General features: G+C 40.8%; 1 protein-coding gene across 1 annotated transcript in view; it reads right to left on the bottom strand.

Annotated features, from left to right (window-relative positions):
* LOC138960012 (tetraspanin-17-like) overlaps window positions 1-16,768 on the bottom strand; it is a 28,315-nt gene that overhangs the window by 6,754 nt on the left and 4,793 nt on the right. The window contains exon 2 of the mRNA XM_070331731.1: window positions 4,625-4,819. Within this exon, the coding sequence (XP_070187832.1) occupies window positions 4,625-4,819 (195 nt within the window). The remainder of the gene's footprint in view (window positions 1-4,624; window positions 4,820-16,768) is intronic.

The raw sequence follows: 16,768 nt of genomic DNA, 5'->3' as shown, positions 1-16,768 counted from the left end.
ATAACACTACGCCTTAGGACAAAAATAGAAAAAAATAAAGAAAATATGAGGAGAGAGGAGAAAAAAAATAAAACAACAACAGACAGACAGAGAGCAAAGAAATGAAAAAAGAAAAGAAAACCTGAAAGATGCATTAAACTCAGTCACCAATACAGAGGAACCCCCCTTTTAAGACCTCTACAAATCTGAAAAAATCAGGTCTTAAAAAGGAGGGAGTCTTAAAATGGAGGTGAATGAACAGAAAATGTGAGAAAGCAAGGTCTTGAAAGGGGAGAAGTCTTAAAGGCACAGTGCAGCTCACAGCCTTCGTTTTGCGTTTTTGTTGCAGCTGAGTGCATTTACAGTTCAAAAATCCTCCTATGGTAGTAAAACAAACCCAAAACTACCCAACGACGACATCTGTGAAGCTCGACAGTTTCTTGTTCACGCGAGTGCATAAATTAACCTAGTTATTACGTGGTGTTTGGTCGGAGTTCGATTCAACTGAGTGATTCCGGCCTCCATTTTGTTTTACACAAACTCATGATGACGTCTGACATAGTTTGCTAGTGACTGTCTTTTTGTGCATGATGTGGTGATCTACCTGATCTAAATTTAGATCCAAATATAGGTCAAGACCAGCCGAGTACGAAATTAATTCGTAAAAATATCGCAGTTCTTGACTCTTTGGGTGCAAGTCAATGAAACTTGGTAGTTCTTCTAACGGATAGCTGCCTGAGGTATGACTAAAAGCCCCAGGGGCTCCGTGCACCTGGATTTGACAAGTTCAGTACCTTTAAGCCGGGGTGGTTTAAAAGGGGCTTCCACTGTAGCAAGCATGACAGAAGACAAAGGAGGGGTGGTTTAAAAGGGGCTTCCACTGTAGCAAGCATGACAGAAGACAAAGGAGAGGTGGTTTAAAAGGGGCTTCCACTGTAGCAAGCATGACAGAAGACAAAGGAGGGGTGGTTTAAAAGGGGCTTCCACTGTAGCAAGCATGACAGAAGACAAAGGAGGGGTGGTTTAAAAGGGGCTTCCACTGTAGCAAGCATGACAGAAGACAAAGGAGGGGTGGTTTAAAAGGGGCTTCCACTGTAGCAAGCATGACAGAAGACAAAGGAGGGGTGGTTTAAAAGGGGCTTCCACTGTAGCAAGCATGACAGAAGACAAAGGAGGGGTGGTTTAAAAGGGGCTTCCACTGTAGCAAGAATGACAGAAGACAAAGGAGGGGTGGTTTAAAAGAAGGTTTCACTGTAGCAAGCATGACAGAAGACAAGGAGGGGTGGTTTAAAAGGGGGTTCCACTGTAGCAAGCATGACAGAAGACAAAGGAGGGGTGGTTTAAAAGAAGGTTTCACTGTAGCAAGCATGACAGAAGACAAAGGAGGGGTGGTTTAAAAGGGGGTTCCACTGTGGCAAGCATGACAGAAGACAAAGGAGAGGACATCTCAACCAAAGAAAACCTTGTAAATGGCCTTTGGTTCTGGGTGGCCGAGTGGTAACGCACATGCGCTCGGAAGCGAGAGGTTGCGAGTTCGACCCTGGGTCAGGGCGTTAGCAATTTTCTCCCCCCTTTCCTAACCTAGGTGGTGGGTTGAAGTGCCCGTCTTTCGGATGAGACGAAAAACTGAGGTCCCTTCGTGTACACTACATTGGGGTGTGCACGTTAAAGATCCCACGATTGACAAAAGGGTCTTTCCTGGCAAAATTGTATAGGCATAGATACAAATTTCCACCAAAATACCCGTGTGACTTGGAATAATAGGCCGTGAAAAGTAGGATATGCGCCGAAATGGCTGCGATCTGCTGGCCGATGTGAATGCGTGATGTATTGTGTAAAAAAATTCCATCTCACACGGCATCAATAAATCCCTGCGCCTTGAATATGTGCGCGATATAAATTGCATAAAATAAAAAATAAAATAAAAAATAAATAAATCCCTGCGCTTAGAACTGTACCCACGGAATACGCGCGATATAAGCCTCATATTGATTGATTGATTGATAGTAACTGTAACACCCACTAGCAACCACATTTTGTCAAGCGAAAAACCCTGTTCCAGCTCATTTTAAAATGAAAAGTGCGCCCTAAAGATATCTTTTTAACGTATGGTACATGACATTTTATTTCACTTTTATTTTGCTTTTAATGGAAGTATATTTTAATTTTGTGCATGAGTGTGGTCTAAAAAAAACCCACCCTGTTGCTTTTTCTGTAAAATCGTGGAGATGTTCCCGGTACCATGATTGTCCCCCAAAGTATAGACCATTAAAACACGGTCACAGGATCTCCAAAAAGGAGGGAGTCTTAAAAAGGAGGGAGTCTTAAAAAGGAGGGAGTCTTAGAAGGGGAGTTCCCCTGTAGAATCCTGTGCCTGTGTTTTAATGGTCTATCCTTTGGGGGCTGGAGTCATTCTTTGTTCTCACAGTTAGCTAGCTTGGCAGGGGGAAAGATTTGGAGACCCTGTTCAAACTAATCCTGCACAACTTCAACATTGAGGCGTTTGCCAAGCCCACACCAGGAAAGCAAGCGCTGCGCTCTTGTTTTCTTTTTGTTTTACTCTCAGAGAGAGAGAGAGAGAGAGAGAGAGAGAGAAAGAGAGAGAGAGAGAGAGAGAGAGAAAGAGAGAGAGAGAGAGAGAGAGAGAGACAGGGAGTGTGTGTGTGTGTGTGTGTGTGTGTGTGTGTGTGTGTGTGTGTGCGTGTGTGCGTGTATGTGCGTGAGCAGGTGTGCATCACTGGTGATGCCATGCAAATCTATGCCAAAAACCCATCCACATCTATACCTGATGCACAGTTCTGTGCTAAACTGCACTGAGCGGGTTTCTGTCTGTCAAATCAACTTGATAGCTCAAGCAAAGATGTGCAACACTGTACACATATCTGTCTGTCTGTGTTTCTGGTCTGCATGTACAGAAAGTCTGTACAGTGGAACCCCTATCTTAAGACCTCCAAAATGCTCAGAAAATCGGTCTTAAAAACGGAGGGGGTCTTAAAATGGGGGTACATTTACAGAGGTTATTAACAGAAAGTCCAAGAAAACAAGGTCTTGATAGGGAGGTCGTCTTAAATTGGGGGGTCTTAAAGAGGGGTTCCACTGTATCAGCACCCATTCTAAGGTAAACCTTTTCTTCCCCAAATTCCAGTAACCGAAAAAAATTTCCGTGCAGATTTGTCACTACCTGGTCTGAATTTAATACAGAACATAGGCATGTGCTTCGTGTGGACATTGGCAGCGTTTGAAAAGATCTACATTGACACAACCGTCAGCTTCTGTTTGATAAAAGGGCAAAGCATGCCACCCAGCTTCAAAATATTCATCCCACAAAATCCTCTGTGTACATACACAACATATACATGTTCATGTGTAAGAAAATAAACAAAGATCCGCACACAGAGGCAAAAGAAGAGGAGCTCTCGGCTGGGGCTCAATACAAAGCTTCAGTCTTGCCGCTGGCCCATTTCGCTGACCAGAGAGGGGGCCGGTGTAGGTGCGAGACAGGAGGGGGGCAGGGTGAATCTTGCTTTAGCTGAAAGGGCGGTATACAGAGTGAGTGCAGGTGTGTGTACTCATCAACCTTGAAAGTACAGTAGAACCCCCGTTTTAAGACCTCAACAATCTGAGAAAATCTGGTCTTAATAAAGAAGCGAGTCTGGAAATAGAGGTACATTTACAAAGGTCAAAACAGAAAATCAGAGTCTTAAAAAAGAGGGAGTCTTCAGCAACGATCCTATTCTCTGTTTTGTTCTCGACCAACAATGTATCACAGTAGAAGGTTCCTTTAAACTCAACTTCTTTTACAGTGGGTAATTAAATCGTTGAAAATTTTCATCTTTTTCAAAAAGTTAAGAATCCTGTCTGGGGGTATGCCCTAGAACCCAGAAGCATCATCACCGTGCATTGAACTTACAAAGAGAAGCAGACAGGTGTTTTGTACGCCTCGGAACCCGTACAGAAACATCATCACTGTGCATATAACTTACATTTCTACAAAGAGAAGTAGACAGGTGTTTTCCCTGAGAGAGCCCACATATAACTTACAAAGAGAAGCAGACAGGTGTTTTCCCTGAGAGAGCCCACATATAACTTACAAAGAGAAGTAGACAGGTGTTTTCCCTGAGAGAGCCCACATATAACTTACAAAGAGAAGCAGACAGGTGTTTTCCCTGAGAAAGCCCACATATAACTTACAAAGAGAAGTAGACAGGTGTTTTCCCTGAGAAAGCCCACATATAACTTACAAAGAGAAGTAGACAGGTGTTTTCCCTGAGAGAGCCCACATATAACTTACAAAGAGAAGCAGACAGGTGTTTTCCCTGAGAGAGCCCACATATAACTTACAAAGAGAAGTAGACAGGTGTTTTCCCTGAGAAAGCCCACATATAACTTACAAAGAGAAGTAGACAGGTGTTTTCCCTGAGAGAGCCCACATATAACTTACAAAGAGAAGCAGACAGGTGTTTTCCCTGAGAGAGCCCACATATAACTTACAAAGAGAAGTAGACAGGTGTTTTCCCTGAGAGAGCCCACATATAACTTACAAAGAGAAGCAGACAGGTGTTTTCCCTGAGAAAGCCCACATATAACTTACAGTTACAAAAAGAAGTAGACAGGTTTTTTCCATGAGAGCCCACATATAACTTACAAAGAGAAGCAAACAGGTGTTTTCCCTGAGAGAGCCCACACAGCCGGCGAAGCCGATGACGAACATGGTGAGGCCGATGACGATGAAGACCAGCGCGGGGTCAAGCGCGATGTTGGTCAGTTTGCTGAAGTTGGCCAGTGTGTCCTTTTCTGCCCATGCCCACAGACCGATGGCCAGCATAGATCCTCCGAACAACTGCACACACAGATTAGGAGTTTGTGTTAGTTTATGTGTTGTTGTCTTTTATGTTAGAGAGATTGCGTGCTTCTTGGACAGAATAAAGATGAATCATGTTCACTGATCTCTTTATTCTTGTTTTGGGTGCAAACTGGTCATATATATATAACCAACAGGGTTTTCAGAGATATATTCAAATGTTCACCTGTGATCAAGGAACACACACACACACAGACACACAGACACACACACACACACAAGTCAACAACAACAACAGCAACAACAAACAAACACAACAAAACCAGAAACAAACAAAAACCTGAACACACAGATCCAATCCATGATTGTCTGCAATGTCTGGTGCTTTCAATGAACCCATTTGATAAAACTTCTGTGTCTTATTGATATGACGCTACAACAATATTCTGATGGCAGTTTTATTTGCAGTGTACATAAAATCACACAGGGGTCTGTGAAAAATGGACAGTGTGTTCAACAAATCATTACCAACTGCATACAATAACTACCTGGCAAACAAAAATGGACAATGTGTTCAACAAATCATTACCAACTGCATACAATAACTACCTGGCAAACAAAAATGGACAGTGTGTTCAACAAACCATTACCAACTGCATACAATAACTACCTGGCAAACAAAAATGCATCCACACCAACACCAATGTCTGTACAAACACCATCACATATACACAAACTTTCAAATAAACTCTCAAATGAGATACACAAATGCACTCTGGTTAACAGCATTCATCCTCAGAGAGATGGGAGACCAATCAATATTTGAACAATCTGGCAAAAGGGCCTTCCTCACGGGCGCTCAGCAATAGAGTGGGCGTTGGGGTGGGGGTGAGGGGGAGGACTTTGAGAAGGGGAGGGGGGGGGATATGAAACGGTATTCTCCGTGGCATGAAGTCAAATGTGTGCAGTCTTGGCTTAGGAATGAAAAGACAGAGAGAATGAGGAGAGCTAGAGAGAGAGAGAGAAACAAAAAGAGAGAGAGAGAGAGAGAGAGAGAAAGAGATAGAGAGAGAGAGAGAAAGAGAAAGAGAGAGAGAGAGAGAGAGAGAGAGAGAGAGAGAGAGAGAGAGAGAGCGATGGTTAGAGAGAAGGGGGAGGGGGTTGACGGGCTCGGATGGAAGACCCTGTCAAGTTCAGGCATTTGAGAAAAAAAGAAAGAAATCAGAGATGAAAGAACAAGGGCACCATGACCTGACAGCAAGGCCATCAGCATGTTTTCCATCGTTCAAATATTTTCAAAACATTTGGCTTGAAGACTTCTCAGTTCTTGCATTCAGTGATGACAATCTGTTGATCAATAAAAAAAAAACCTCTTGCAACTCTATGCATACTTGTGAAGAAATCGATTCAGAAAAACATCACAACATCTATAAATATACCCTGACAACCTCGAGATATCGACAAGGACAGACATTCATAAAAACGAGACAGACTCATCTCACAAAACAGACACATAAAACAAGCTCAGACAAAATCGATGTAAACATGAAATAATTCTGCAGACAAGTACATGTATGCACTGAGCAATGCCAGTGCCACAGAAACAAACAGACACCTGTCAATAAATGTGTAATCAATCATTGGGATCAACTCTCACGCAAAATGCAATCGCACGGTTAGCTGCAAACACAGCAAGTTTTCTGATAAATGCCCGCAGATCAATCCTCGCAGACCAATAACGCGAGCCACTGCTGACAACCCGTGCGCGGGGTAATAAATGCATGATCAATGGTGGAGATCAACGCTCAAATAACATGCAACAGTGAAGACAATGTTGCATGTCGGAAATCATGCCCCAAGGCACTGAGCCAGTAACCACACTAAAGCGCTTTCGACTGTTCTGTTCGACTGCAGCCGGCAGAGAGACCGGTTTGATTTTATGAACACAATCAATATAAATTTTTCAAACCAGGCTAAAACTTATTTAGAAAAGCACTGGCACAAGAATAACTGAACAACACATATAAATCGCCCTAATGTACCTCTTTCCTGTTGTCGTAGCAACAACAATGGATTATATATAAAAGTTTAAACAGTGAACCACACATGAGTGCCAATACTGTAACCTTTCACGTCATGTCGTGTGTGCTTTCCACCCAGAACGATGGGATCAATGAAACCTAAATGCCAACTATTCGGAGAGATGGTAGTAATGGAGTTTTCCACTAACAAAAAAATACGGAAACAGCAGTAAAATACTTGCAAAAGTGGAAAAAACGAAAACAGATTTAACCTATCGGAAAATTACATGTCATTTAAAACATTGTCACAAAACCTGGCCTGTAAACGAATTTCAGAATTGCTTACCATACACGTTGAACGTCCAAAAGTCCACCCCTACCCCCCATGCGGATAACAGATCAAAATCTGCCTGACAGGCAAATGATTCGGCAAGCCCCACTCACTGGTAACTGCCCAACTGTTAATTTAAAGGTTAAAACTACAACTACTGGTAGTCTACATGGCAAATTAGCTGCCAGTGCGGAACGGGCTAAAGATTACGGCAAATGTAGTGGGATTTCCAACTGGCTCAAGTGTTTCGTGTGAGACTGTGTTTTGCAGAGTGAATGGAAAGCAGAGCAGAATACACCCACTGACGGTTTATTTGTTGATGAGAGGGGAATGAGGTGAAGAGCTATTTAACAAGTCGCGTAAGGCAAAAATACAACATTTAGTCAAGCTGTCGAACTCACAGAATGAAACTGAACGCACTGCATTTCTTCAACAAGAACGTATACTCGTAGCATCGTAAGTCAACCGATCGTGTCAGAGGCAGTGAAATTGACAGGGCAGAATAGCGCGGTAGTGGTTGCGCTGTGCAGGATAGCAAATTTTTCTGTATCTCTATTTAAAAAAAAACCTTTCTGAGCTTGTTTTTAATCCAAACATATCATATCTATATGTTTTTGGAATCAGGAACCGACAAGGAATAAGATGGAATTGTTTTTAAATCCAAATCGGAAATGTTATTTTAATCCTAATTTTATTTTATTTTACTTTTAAGAGCTTGTTTATAATCCAAATAAAACATATTTATATGTTTTTGGAATCAGAAAATAATGAAGAATAAGGTCAAATTGTTTTTGGATCGTTTTATAAAAAAATAATTTTAATTACATTTTTCAGATTTTTAATGACCAAACTCATTAATTAATTTTAAGCCTCCAAGCAGAAATGCAATACCAAAGTCCGGCCCTTGTCGAAGATTGCTTGGCCAAAATGTCAATCAATTTCAATGAAAAATGAGAGTGTGACAGTGCCGCCTCAACTTTTACAAAAAGCCGGATATGACGTCATCAAAGATATTTATTGAAAAAATTTAAAAAAACGTCTGGGGATATCATTCTCAGGAACTCTCATGTAAAGTTTCATGAAGATCGGTCCTTTAGTTTACTCTGAATCGCTCTACACACACACACAGACACCACGACCCCCGTCTAAACATTTAGTCAAAACTTGACTAAATGTAAAAAGAGATAAGAAGAGAGAGGGAATAGAAAAAGAAAGAGATAATGAAAGAGAGAGAGAAAGAGAGAGAGAGAGAGAGAGAGAGAGAGAGAGAGAGAGAGAGAGAGAGAGAGAGAGAGAGTTTGTTTGTTTGTTTATTTGTTGCTTAACGTCCAGCCGACTACGTAGAGCCATATCAGGACGAGGAAGGGGGGGATGAAGGGGGCCACTTGTCAAGCGATTCCTGTTTACAAATGCACTAACCCATTATATACTTGTGTCCCAGCAGGCTTTAGTAAAACTAAATTAATACCTACTGGAAGATTACCAGTTTCCAGTATGTTAAAATAGGCTTAACCTATCTACTGCTGGGCTTACATCAGAACACTAACAGATTAAACTATACATGAATCGCGAGACAAGCGGCAAGAGAAGAGATTTTTTGGAAAAAATACAGGTGAATGAGCAAGAAGGCAGAAAAAAGAAAAGAATTCATGAAGAAAAAGAGAGCATGACAGGAAAGAGGAACCAAAAATCTACCTAACAGCAAACTAGAAAGCTCCTGCGGTTCCAAACACAGGAGGGGCCTTTAATTTCATAACCGCAGTGCCCCACTGCGGGAAGAGAGAGAGAGAAGAGAATATCGATCCACATGATACAAGTAGGTGCCCATTCTCACACAAACACAGTGCTGTAATCACGAACAAAGGCCACGTTTGAAACACACCCTCCATTACTTAGTCCAAGACATTTTCACCACTCTCTCTAGGGGGTGTGAGTGAGTCACTTCAAGCGTTTCAGAGAAGACATCAGGAAGGCAAACTCGTGAATATAAAAAAGTGTAAGTGGACCCATGGGCTAACGCAATGATCCTTGAGGGTACAGAGGGTATAAGGGGCAGTCAGTTTTTGTGTCCAATTAAGGTCAGACAGTCTGGCTGGTCACAGTCGCTGCTCGCCTGGTCTGCATTTTTAATTTCCAGAAAGAAAGAGAGCTCAAAACCCGTTTAAACCAAAGGATGGTAATATTTTAGTCATTATGTCCATATGGTGAGTGAGAGAGAGAGAGAGAGAGAGAGAGAGAGAGAGAGAGAGAGAGAGAGAGAGAGAGAGAGAGAGAGAGAGAGAGAGAGAGAGAGAGAGAGAGAGAGAGAGAGAGAGAGAGAGAGAGAGAGAGAGAGAGAGAGAGAGAGAGAGAGAGAGAGAGAGAGAGAGAGAGAGAGAGAGAGAGAGAGAGAGAGAGAGAGAGAGAGAGAACAAAAGACGATGGGATGCAGGGACGTTATAGGACGACTCCCTCCAAGAACAGAAATGGACAAAAAGCAATGAGTAACCAGAGCTGACGGGCATTTCTCAGTTTAGCGTGACTCGGACATTGATAAAAACGATGAGCAGGGGCATTCTCGGTTTAGCAAGACAGAGATTGACACCCCCTCCCCCCCTAAAAACAAAACAAAAACAACACAAAAAAACAGTGAGCAGCAGGCACAATCCTCAGCCCCGTCATACATGTCTGTGCGAGTTTTTTCATGATGGAAATTGACAAATGAACAAGTCGCGTATGGCGAAATTACAACATTTAGTCAAGCTGTCGAACTTACAGAATGAAACTGAACTCACTGCATTTTTTCAGCAAGACCGTATACCCGTAGCATCGTCAGTCCACCGCTCGTGGCAAAGGCGGTGAAATTGACAATCCAGAATAGCGCGGTAGTAGTTGCGCTGAGCAGGATAGCACGCTTTTCTTTAACTCTATTCTTGTTAACTTTCTGAGCTTGTTTTTAATCCAAACATATCATATCTATATGTTTTTGGAATCAGGAACCGACAAGGAATACGATGAAATTATGTTTAAATCGATTTCGGAAATTTAATTTTAATCATAATTTTCATATTTTTAATTTTCAGAGCCTGTTTTTAATCCAAATATAACATATTTATATGTTTTTGGAATCAGAAAATGATGAAAAATAAGATGAAATTATTTTTGAATCGTTTTATAAAAATATTTTAATTACAATTTTCAGATTTTTAATGACCAAAGTCCGGCCTTCGTCGAAGATTGCCTAGACAAAATTTCAATCAATTTCATTGAAAAATGAGGGTGTGACAGTGCCGCCCCAACTTTTTAAAAAAGCCGGATATGTCATCTTTCTTTCTTTTCTTTCTTTATTTGGTGTTTTACGTCGTTTTCAACCACGAAGGTTATATTGCGACGGGGAAAGGGGGGGTAGAGCCACTTGTCAATTGTTTCTTGTTCACAAAAGCACTAATCAAAAAATTGCTCCAGGGGCTTGCAACGTAGTACAATATATTACCTTACTGGGAGAATGCAAGTTTCCAGTACAAAGGACTTAACATTTCTTACATACTGCTTGACTAAAATCTTCACAAACATTGACTATATTCTATACAAGAAACACTTAACAAGGGTAAAAGGAGAAACAGAACCCGTTAGTCGCCTCTTAGCTAGTGGAAGACATCAGAATATCCCTAAAGAAAATCGTCTTTGTATTGAATGCAATGTCATAGAAGATGAAATACATTTTCTAGATAAATGCAATAAATATGTTAAATTAAGGGATGAATTTAAAGAAGATGCTTCACATATCAATATGAAATATGCTAACAAAAATCCAAGTAACTTATTTTTAGAAGACGAAGTTCAAGTTCGTCTTGGCAAATTTGTTACCGATTGTTTTAGCATTGTATAATGCATTATTTGTTGTTTGTTGTGTCAATAACTTTACTGGTTCATGACAATAAACATTATTCTATTCTATTCTATTCACACACACACACCGTTCTCGCATAATGGAGACTGTGGGGGGGGGGGGGGGGGTCACGGATGACTTGCTGGGAGTCTCCATCAAGCACAGAGCAACGTTTTGTTGAAGCTAAGATTGATATCCTGACAGAGAATGAAAAAAAAAGAAAAAAAGAAGAGCAGTAAAAAGATTGAGACCGACTAAAATGAGGAGTAGCAGGAACGCTCTTAGTCGTTCTAACGAACAGTGGGAAATTTTTTGTCCCCGCAAAAAAAAAAAAAAAAAAAAAAAAAACAAACACGGATGACTTGCTTGGATGTTCTTGGGTCTCCATCAAGCATGCACAGAGCAACTTTTTGATGTAGCTAAGATTGATATCCTGACAGAGAATGTCAAAAAAGACGAACAGTACAGTGGAACCTCCCTTTTAAGACCTCGAAAAAAATCTGACAAAATCAGGTCTTAAAAGGAGTGAGTCTTAAAATGGGGGTACATTACAGAGGTTATGAACAGAAAGTCTAAACAAGTCGCGTAAGGCGAAATTACTACATTTAGTCAAGCTGTGGAACTCACAGAATGAAACTGAACGTAGTCCGCCGCTAGTGCAAAAGGCAGTGAAAGTGACGAGCCTGTTTGGCGCGGTAGCGATTGCGCTGTGCTTCATAGCACGCTTTACTGTACCTCTCAGTACCTCACGCTTTACTGTACCTAAAAGCAGGAAGTCTTAAATTGTGGGGTTCAATTGTAGAGAGATTGAGATCGACAAAAATGATGAGTAGCAGGAACGCTCTCAGTCGATCCAAGGAACATGCGGGAATTTGTCCCATGACAAAGATGGGGGAAAAAAGAAAAGAAAAAAAAGCAACCAGGGATGACGGGCATTCTCGGCGCGTTACTTCACCAGCTGGTCAGACCAGTGCTCCTGCCACGACCGTGTCTCTTGCCTCCACACACAAACACACAGAGAAAGGGATCAATAAGATATGGCATAGCTCCCTTATTTCCCCCACCCCCTCCCGCAGCCAGTCCCCCCCTGCCCATCAAACCAGAGCCATGGGAGCAATTCGCTCAAAATGTCAGACCCGTAAATGCCAGGGAGTGGATTAAAAAGGGGTAGAAATAAAGTTCGTTTCTAAGCCTTTTTCTTTTCTTTATTTGGTGTTTAACGTCGTTTTTAACCATGAAGGTTATATCGCGACGGGGAAAGGGGGAAGGTGGGATAGAGCCACTTGTCAATTGTTTCTTGTTCACAAAAGCACTGATCAAAAATTTGCTCCAGGGGCTTGCAACGTAGTACAATGTATTACCTTACTGGGAGAATGCAAGTTTCCAGTACAAAGGACTTAGCATTTCTTACATACTGCTTGACTAAAATCTTTACAAAAATTGACTATATTCTATACAAGAAACACTTAACAAGGGTAAAAAGAGAAACAGAATCCGTTAGTCGCCTCTTACGACATGCTGGGGAGCATCGGGTAAATTCTTCCCCCTAACCCGCGGGGGGATTCTAAGCCTTTAACTGTCCGGCAAGTTAACCAGTGACCAGTTAACACCGAAAAAAAGCTTTGAGCATTCAGGTTTATTTCACGGTGCAATGTAAAAATCTCTTTTTGGGAAATCATGTTAACATTTCAACAGATCAAACCAAACATGCAGTGGACAAAAGACCGGCAGTTAAACTTAAAGACATAAAGAGCTTAAATAACAAACAAACCCACAAGAAAGCAGCACAAGATAATACTTTCTTTTTAAATGCGGTGCTCATGAAAAGCAATTAACCACCTCCATCATGTCAAAAACGATTTCTGCTTATTCTCCCTTTTCTCCTCTTCGTGCTTTTGTTTCACTATTTTTCTCCTTTTCTAAAGCTTCTCCCAAAGCAACTTTCTGCCTCGCAACATGTTCAAATGTAGCTTCATATGGCATTCCGTTTGTCAAATAATTATTTGGATACTTTTTCATGTTTTTTTCACCAGTTTTAGCTAAATAATCATTATTTAGAAGCTCATGTGCTAAATAAGTAATTGTTTATAAACAATGTAAAAAAATTCTAAATAATTTTTTGTTTACGTAAACCATTCATTGTTTACCTAAACAATTCATTGTTTACGTAAATAATTCATTGTTTACGTAAATAATTCATTGTTTACGTAAATAATGTATTGTTTACACAAATAATCACTTATTTCACAAAATAATATTTTTTGGGTGGATAAAGTGAGCAGTTGCTAAATAAATCATTGTTTACCTATATAATGCATTATTTAGCAGATTCGCTAAATAATGAAAACTGCTTTCCCTAAACAATTCATTGTTTAGGGAAAGCAGTTTTCATTATTTAGGGGAATCAAGAATTGACTTCTAAGCTTTATTTTTTTCTTTGTGTATATACTATAATTCAATACAAGGTATCTCCAAACATTATTTATCAGAAAAAGTTCGTAAATTTGTTTATTTTACAAGCTGAAATTGCCGTACGAAAAGAACTGAATGCGAAAAGGTCAAGGTCATGACCGGGAGTGTTTAGTGTTCGCATTCTCTCCCTTGAAGTTGTTGAAAAAAAGTTTTCCGTCCTAAGTTTTCTGTTCTGTCTCAACAAAACATTCTCTTTCCATTTCTCTTACTGCATGATTAAACTTTTTTTGATCTGTAAGTTACACAACACAACACAACTTGGTATATACGAAACTGGGTAATGTGTTGAAACCCCAACAACCAGTATCCACTGCCAGTATCAAAACCCACTGCCAGTATCAAAAGTTTCTGCTACAGCAACCGCAGCAGGACCAGGTCCGCCAGGCAGAATGCCGCATATGGCATCAGCAGCAGCGCGTGAAAAACTTCCATAATGTTTCTGGTTTCAATATTATCGTTCCTTCCTGCTCCCTCGGCCATTTTGAATTCCTTCGTGACGCGAAAATTCTCCGTAGTTTCGAATATATTTTTATTTTTCTCTTTGAAATGAAACGATTAAAGGAAGAGAAATGGAAAGACAGGCATGTTGTTGGGACATTAACAGAACAGAGAACATAAGGGGAAAAAACTGTATTTCAACAACTTCAAGCAAGAAAATGCAAACACTAAACACTCCCGGCAGGGAAAACCCTTGACCTTTGACTGTGTTTGAGATCAGTTATTTTCGTACAGCAATTTCGGCTTGTAAAATATACAAAATAATATCCAAACAACAGCTATTTTAAGATAAGAGTGTGTGGAGAGACCTTGTATTCAATTATACTTAGTAATCACTGAAAGACATAAAACTTAGTTCAGAAGCGAATCCTAGAAACCCCTAAATAATGGAAAATGTGTTGGCTAAACAATTCATTGTTTACGCAAATAATGATTTATTTAGCAACATTGCTGATTGTTTATAAACAATGTAATATAAGTCTAAATAATATATTGTTTACGTAAACAATATATTATTTAGACGTATTTTACATTGTTTGTAAACAATCAGCAATGTTGCTAAATAAATCATTATTTACGTAAACAATGAATTATTTACGTAAACAATGAATTGTTTAGGTAAATAATGAATGGTTTACGTAAACAAAAAATTATTTAGAATTGTTTTACATTGTTTATAAACAATTACTTATTTAGCACATGAGCTTCTAAATAATGATTATTTAGCTAAAACTGGTGAAAAAAACATGAAAAAGTATCCAAATAATTATTTGACAAATGGAATGCCATAGCTTCAAGCTATTGGTTGTGAACTGAAATGCTAGCTAGAGCTGAGCACATTTCAACAAGCCCAAATCACAGCTACTTCAAGCACAACAAAAAACGGCCTGTATCAGGAACCTTCAAAAATATTATTTCTTGTTTCTACCAGCGGAAATGATACAAATTAACTCAGCAAAAACCTCTCCAGTCTCCACAGGAAGCAACCAGGCTATTGACTCTAGGAATGCGTTCAAGTGGAAGAAGGTGTGCATATCAGATGTAAACCGTAAAGGCCCAAACAACGTATCCATGATGGTTTGCATGATACCTTAAAGGCTGCAAGCATGGGCTCCATGAAAAAAAAAATGTGAAAAAGACTTGGTAAGAACTGGAAATATCTAAACTGCCTCCACGCTCGCAGCGAGAATGATGCTAAGGTGTAATAGTGTCTGGAAAAAAATCAGAAGCCTAAAAAATGTCTCAGGGGACAAGGTGTTGTAGAAGGCGGGGGCTGGAGCATGTGGCAGAAAAAAAATCCTCCAAGAAACTCACCATCCCTCCAAGAAACACACAGAATGTATCAATTAGCAGCCTCTTTCAGAAGCACACATCAAAAGTATATTGCATAAAAACTTCACAAGTTTCTTTCATGTTGTCAGTTGACTTGCCTTTGAAGAATAAAAATAGCTCAGCACTAGTCAGTACAGTGGTACCTGCGATGAAAGGACACCCATGTGAACAGCCAAAACTCTCCCTACAATGCAGTTGTCCTTTCATGGCCAGCCCTTCAGTCAAGTTGACAGACAACAACAGAAGGTGTTCTTTATTTGGAGGTGTCCTTTGATAGGGGCCTCACATTGCAGATTTGTTTGTTTGTTTGCTTAACGCCCAGCCGACCACGAAGAGCCATATCAGGGCGGTGCTGCTTTGACATATAACGTGCGCCACACACAAGACAGAAGTCGCAGCACAGGCTTCATGTCTCACCCAGTCACATTATTCTGACACCGGACCAACCAGTCCCAGCACTAACCCCATAATGCCAGACGCCAGGCGGAGCAGCCACTAGATTGCCAATTTTAAAGTCTTAGGTATGACCCGGCCGGGGTTTGAACCCACGACCTCCCGATCACGGGGCGGACGCCTTACCACTAGGCCAACCGTGCCGGTAACACACAGTCATTGCACATACACTAGGGCCTCCCTTGTACAAGACCCCCTTATTTAAGACACACCCCACACCCCTTTTACTACTGATTTCTTGGGAGATTCATTTCTCATGAAAAAGTTTGTAAATTTACCTTCATTTTAAAAGACTTCTTCCCTTATATGACCTGACAGATAGACTGTCTACGTTCCAAAATTCAGAATTAAAAAAACCCCAAGAATGGTAACGTTTATAATTAATGAATAAACGTTCCATTTACCTACCATTCTTACCGGCACGGTTGGCCTAGTGGTAAGGCGTCCGCCCCGTGATCGGGAGGTCGTGGGTTCGAACCACGGCCGGGTCATACCTAAGACTTTAAAATTGGCAATCTAGTGGCTGCTCCGCCTGGCGTCTGGCATTATGGGGTTAGTGCTAGGACTGGTTGGTCCGGTGTCAGAATAATGTGACTGGGTGAGACATGAAGCCTGTGCTGCGACTTCTGTCTTGTGTGTGGCGCACGTTATATGTCAAAGCAGCACCGCCCTGATATGGCCCTTCGTGGTCGGCTGGGCGTTAAACAAACAAACAAACAAACAAACAAACAAACACACCTACCATTCTTGTTTTTTGGTGCTGGTTTTCTCAGATTTGTGGAGGTCCTAAACGGGAGGTTCCACGGTACTTCCAGGAACAGGGGGATGGGATGTAGAGACCTCTGGTCAAGTGCAGCCAGTTGTCACATGATTGATTTCATACATGGCCGTTCACTGACCATCCAAGTCTGACCAATCTGTCTCTTTCACTGACCACATCAAAAGCTGAGAACCAACAAGGGTTCGATCAATATCTAATCTGGCACCAACACTATGTGGCTTCTATCACTAAA

The sequence above is a fragment of the Littorina saxatilis genome, linkage group LG2, assembly GCF_037325665.1.
Source record: "Littorina saxatilis isolate snail1 linkage group LG2, US_GU_Lsax_2.0, whole genome shotgun sequence".
NCBI classification, from domain to species: Eukaryota; Metazoa; Mollusca; class Gastropoda; order Littorinimorpha; family Littorinidae; genus Littorina; species Littorina saxatilis.
Note: the sequence above shows the minus strand (reverse complement) of the source record. Positions and strands in the feature narration are given on the sequence as shown.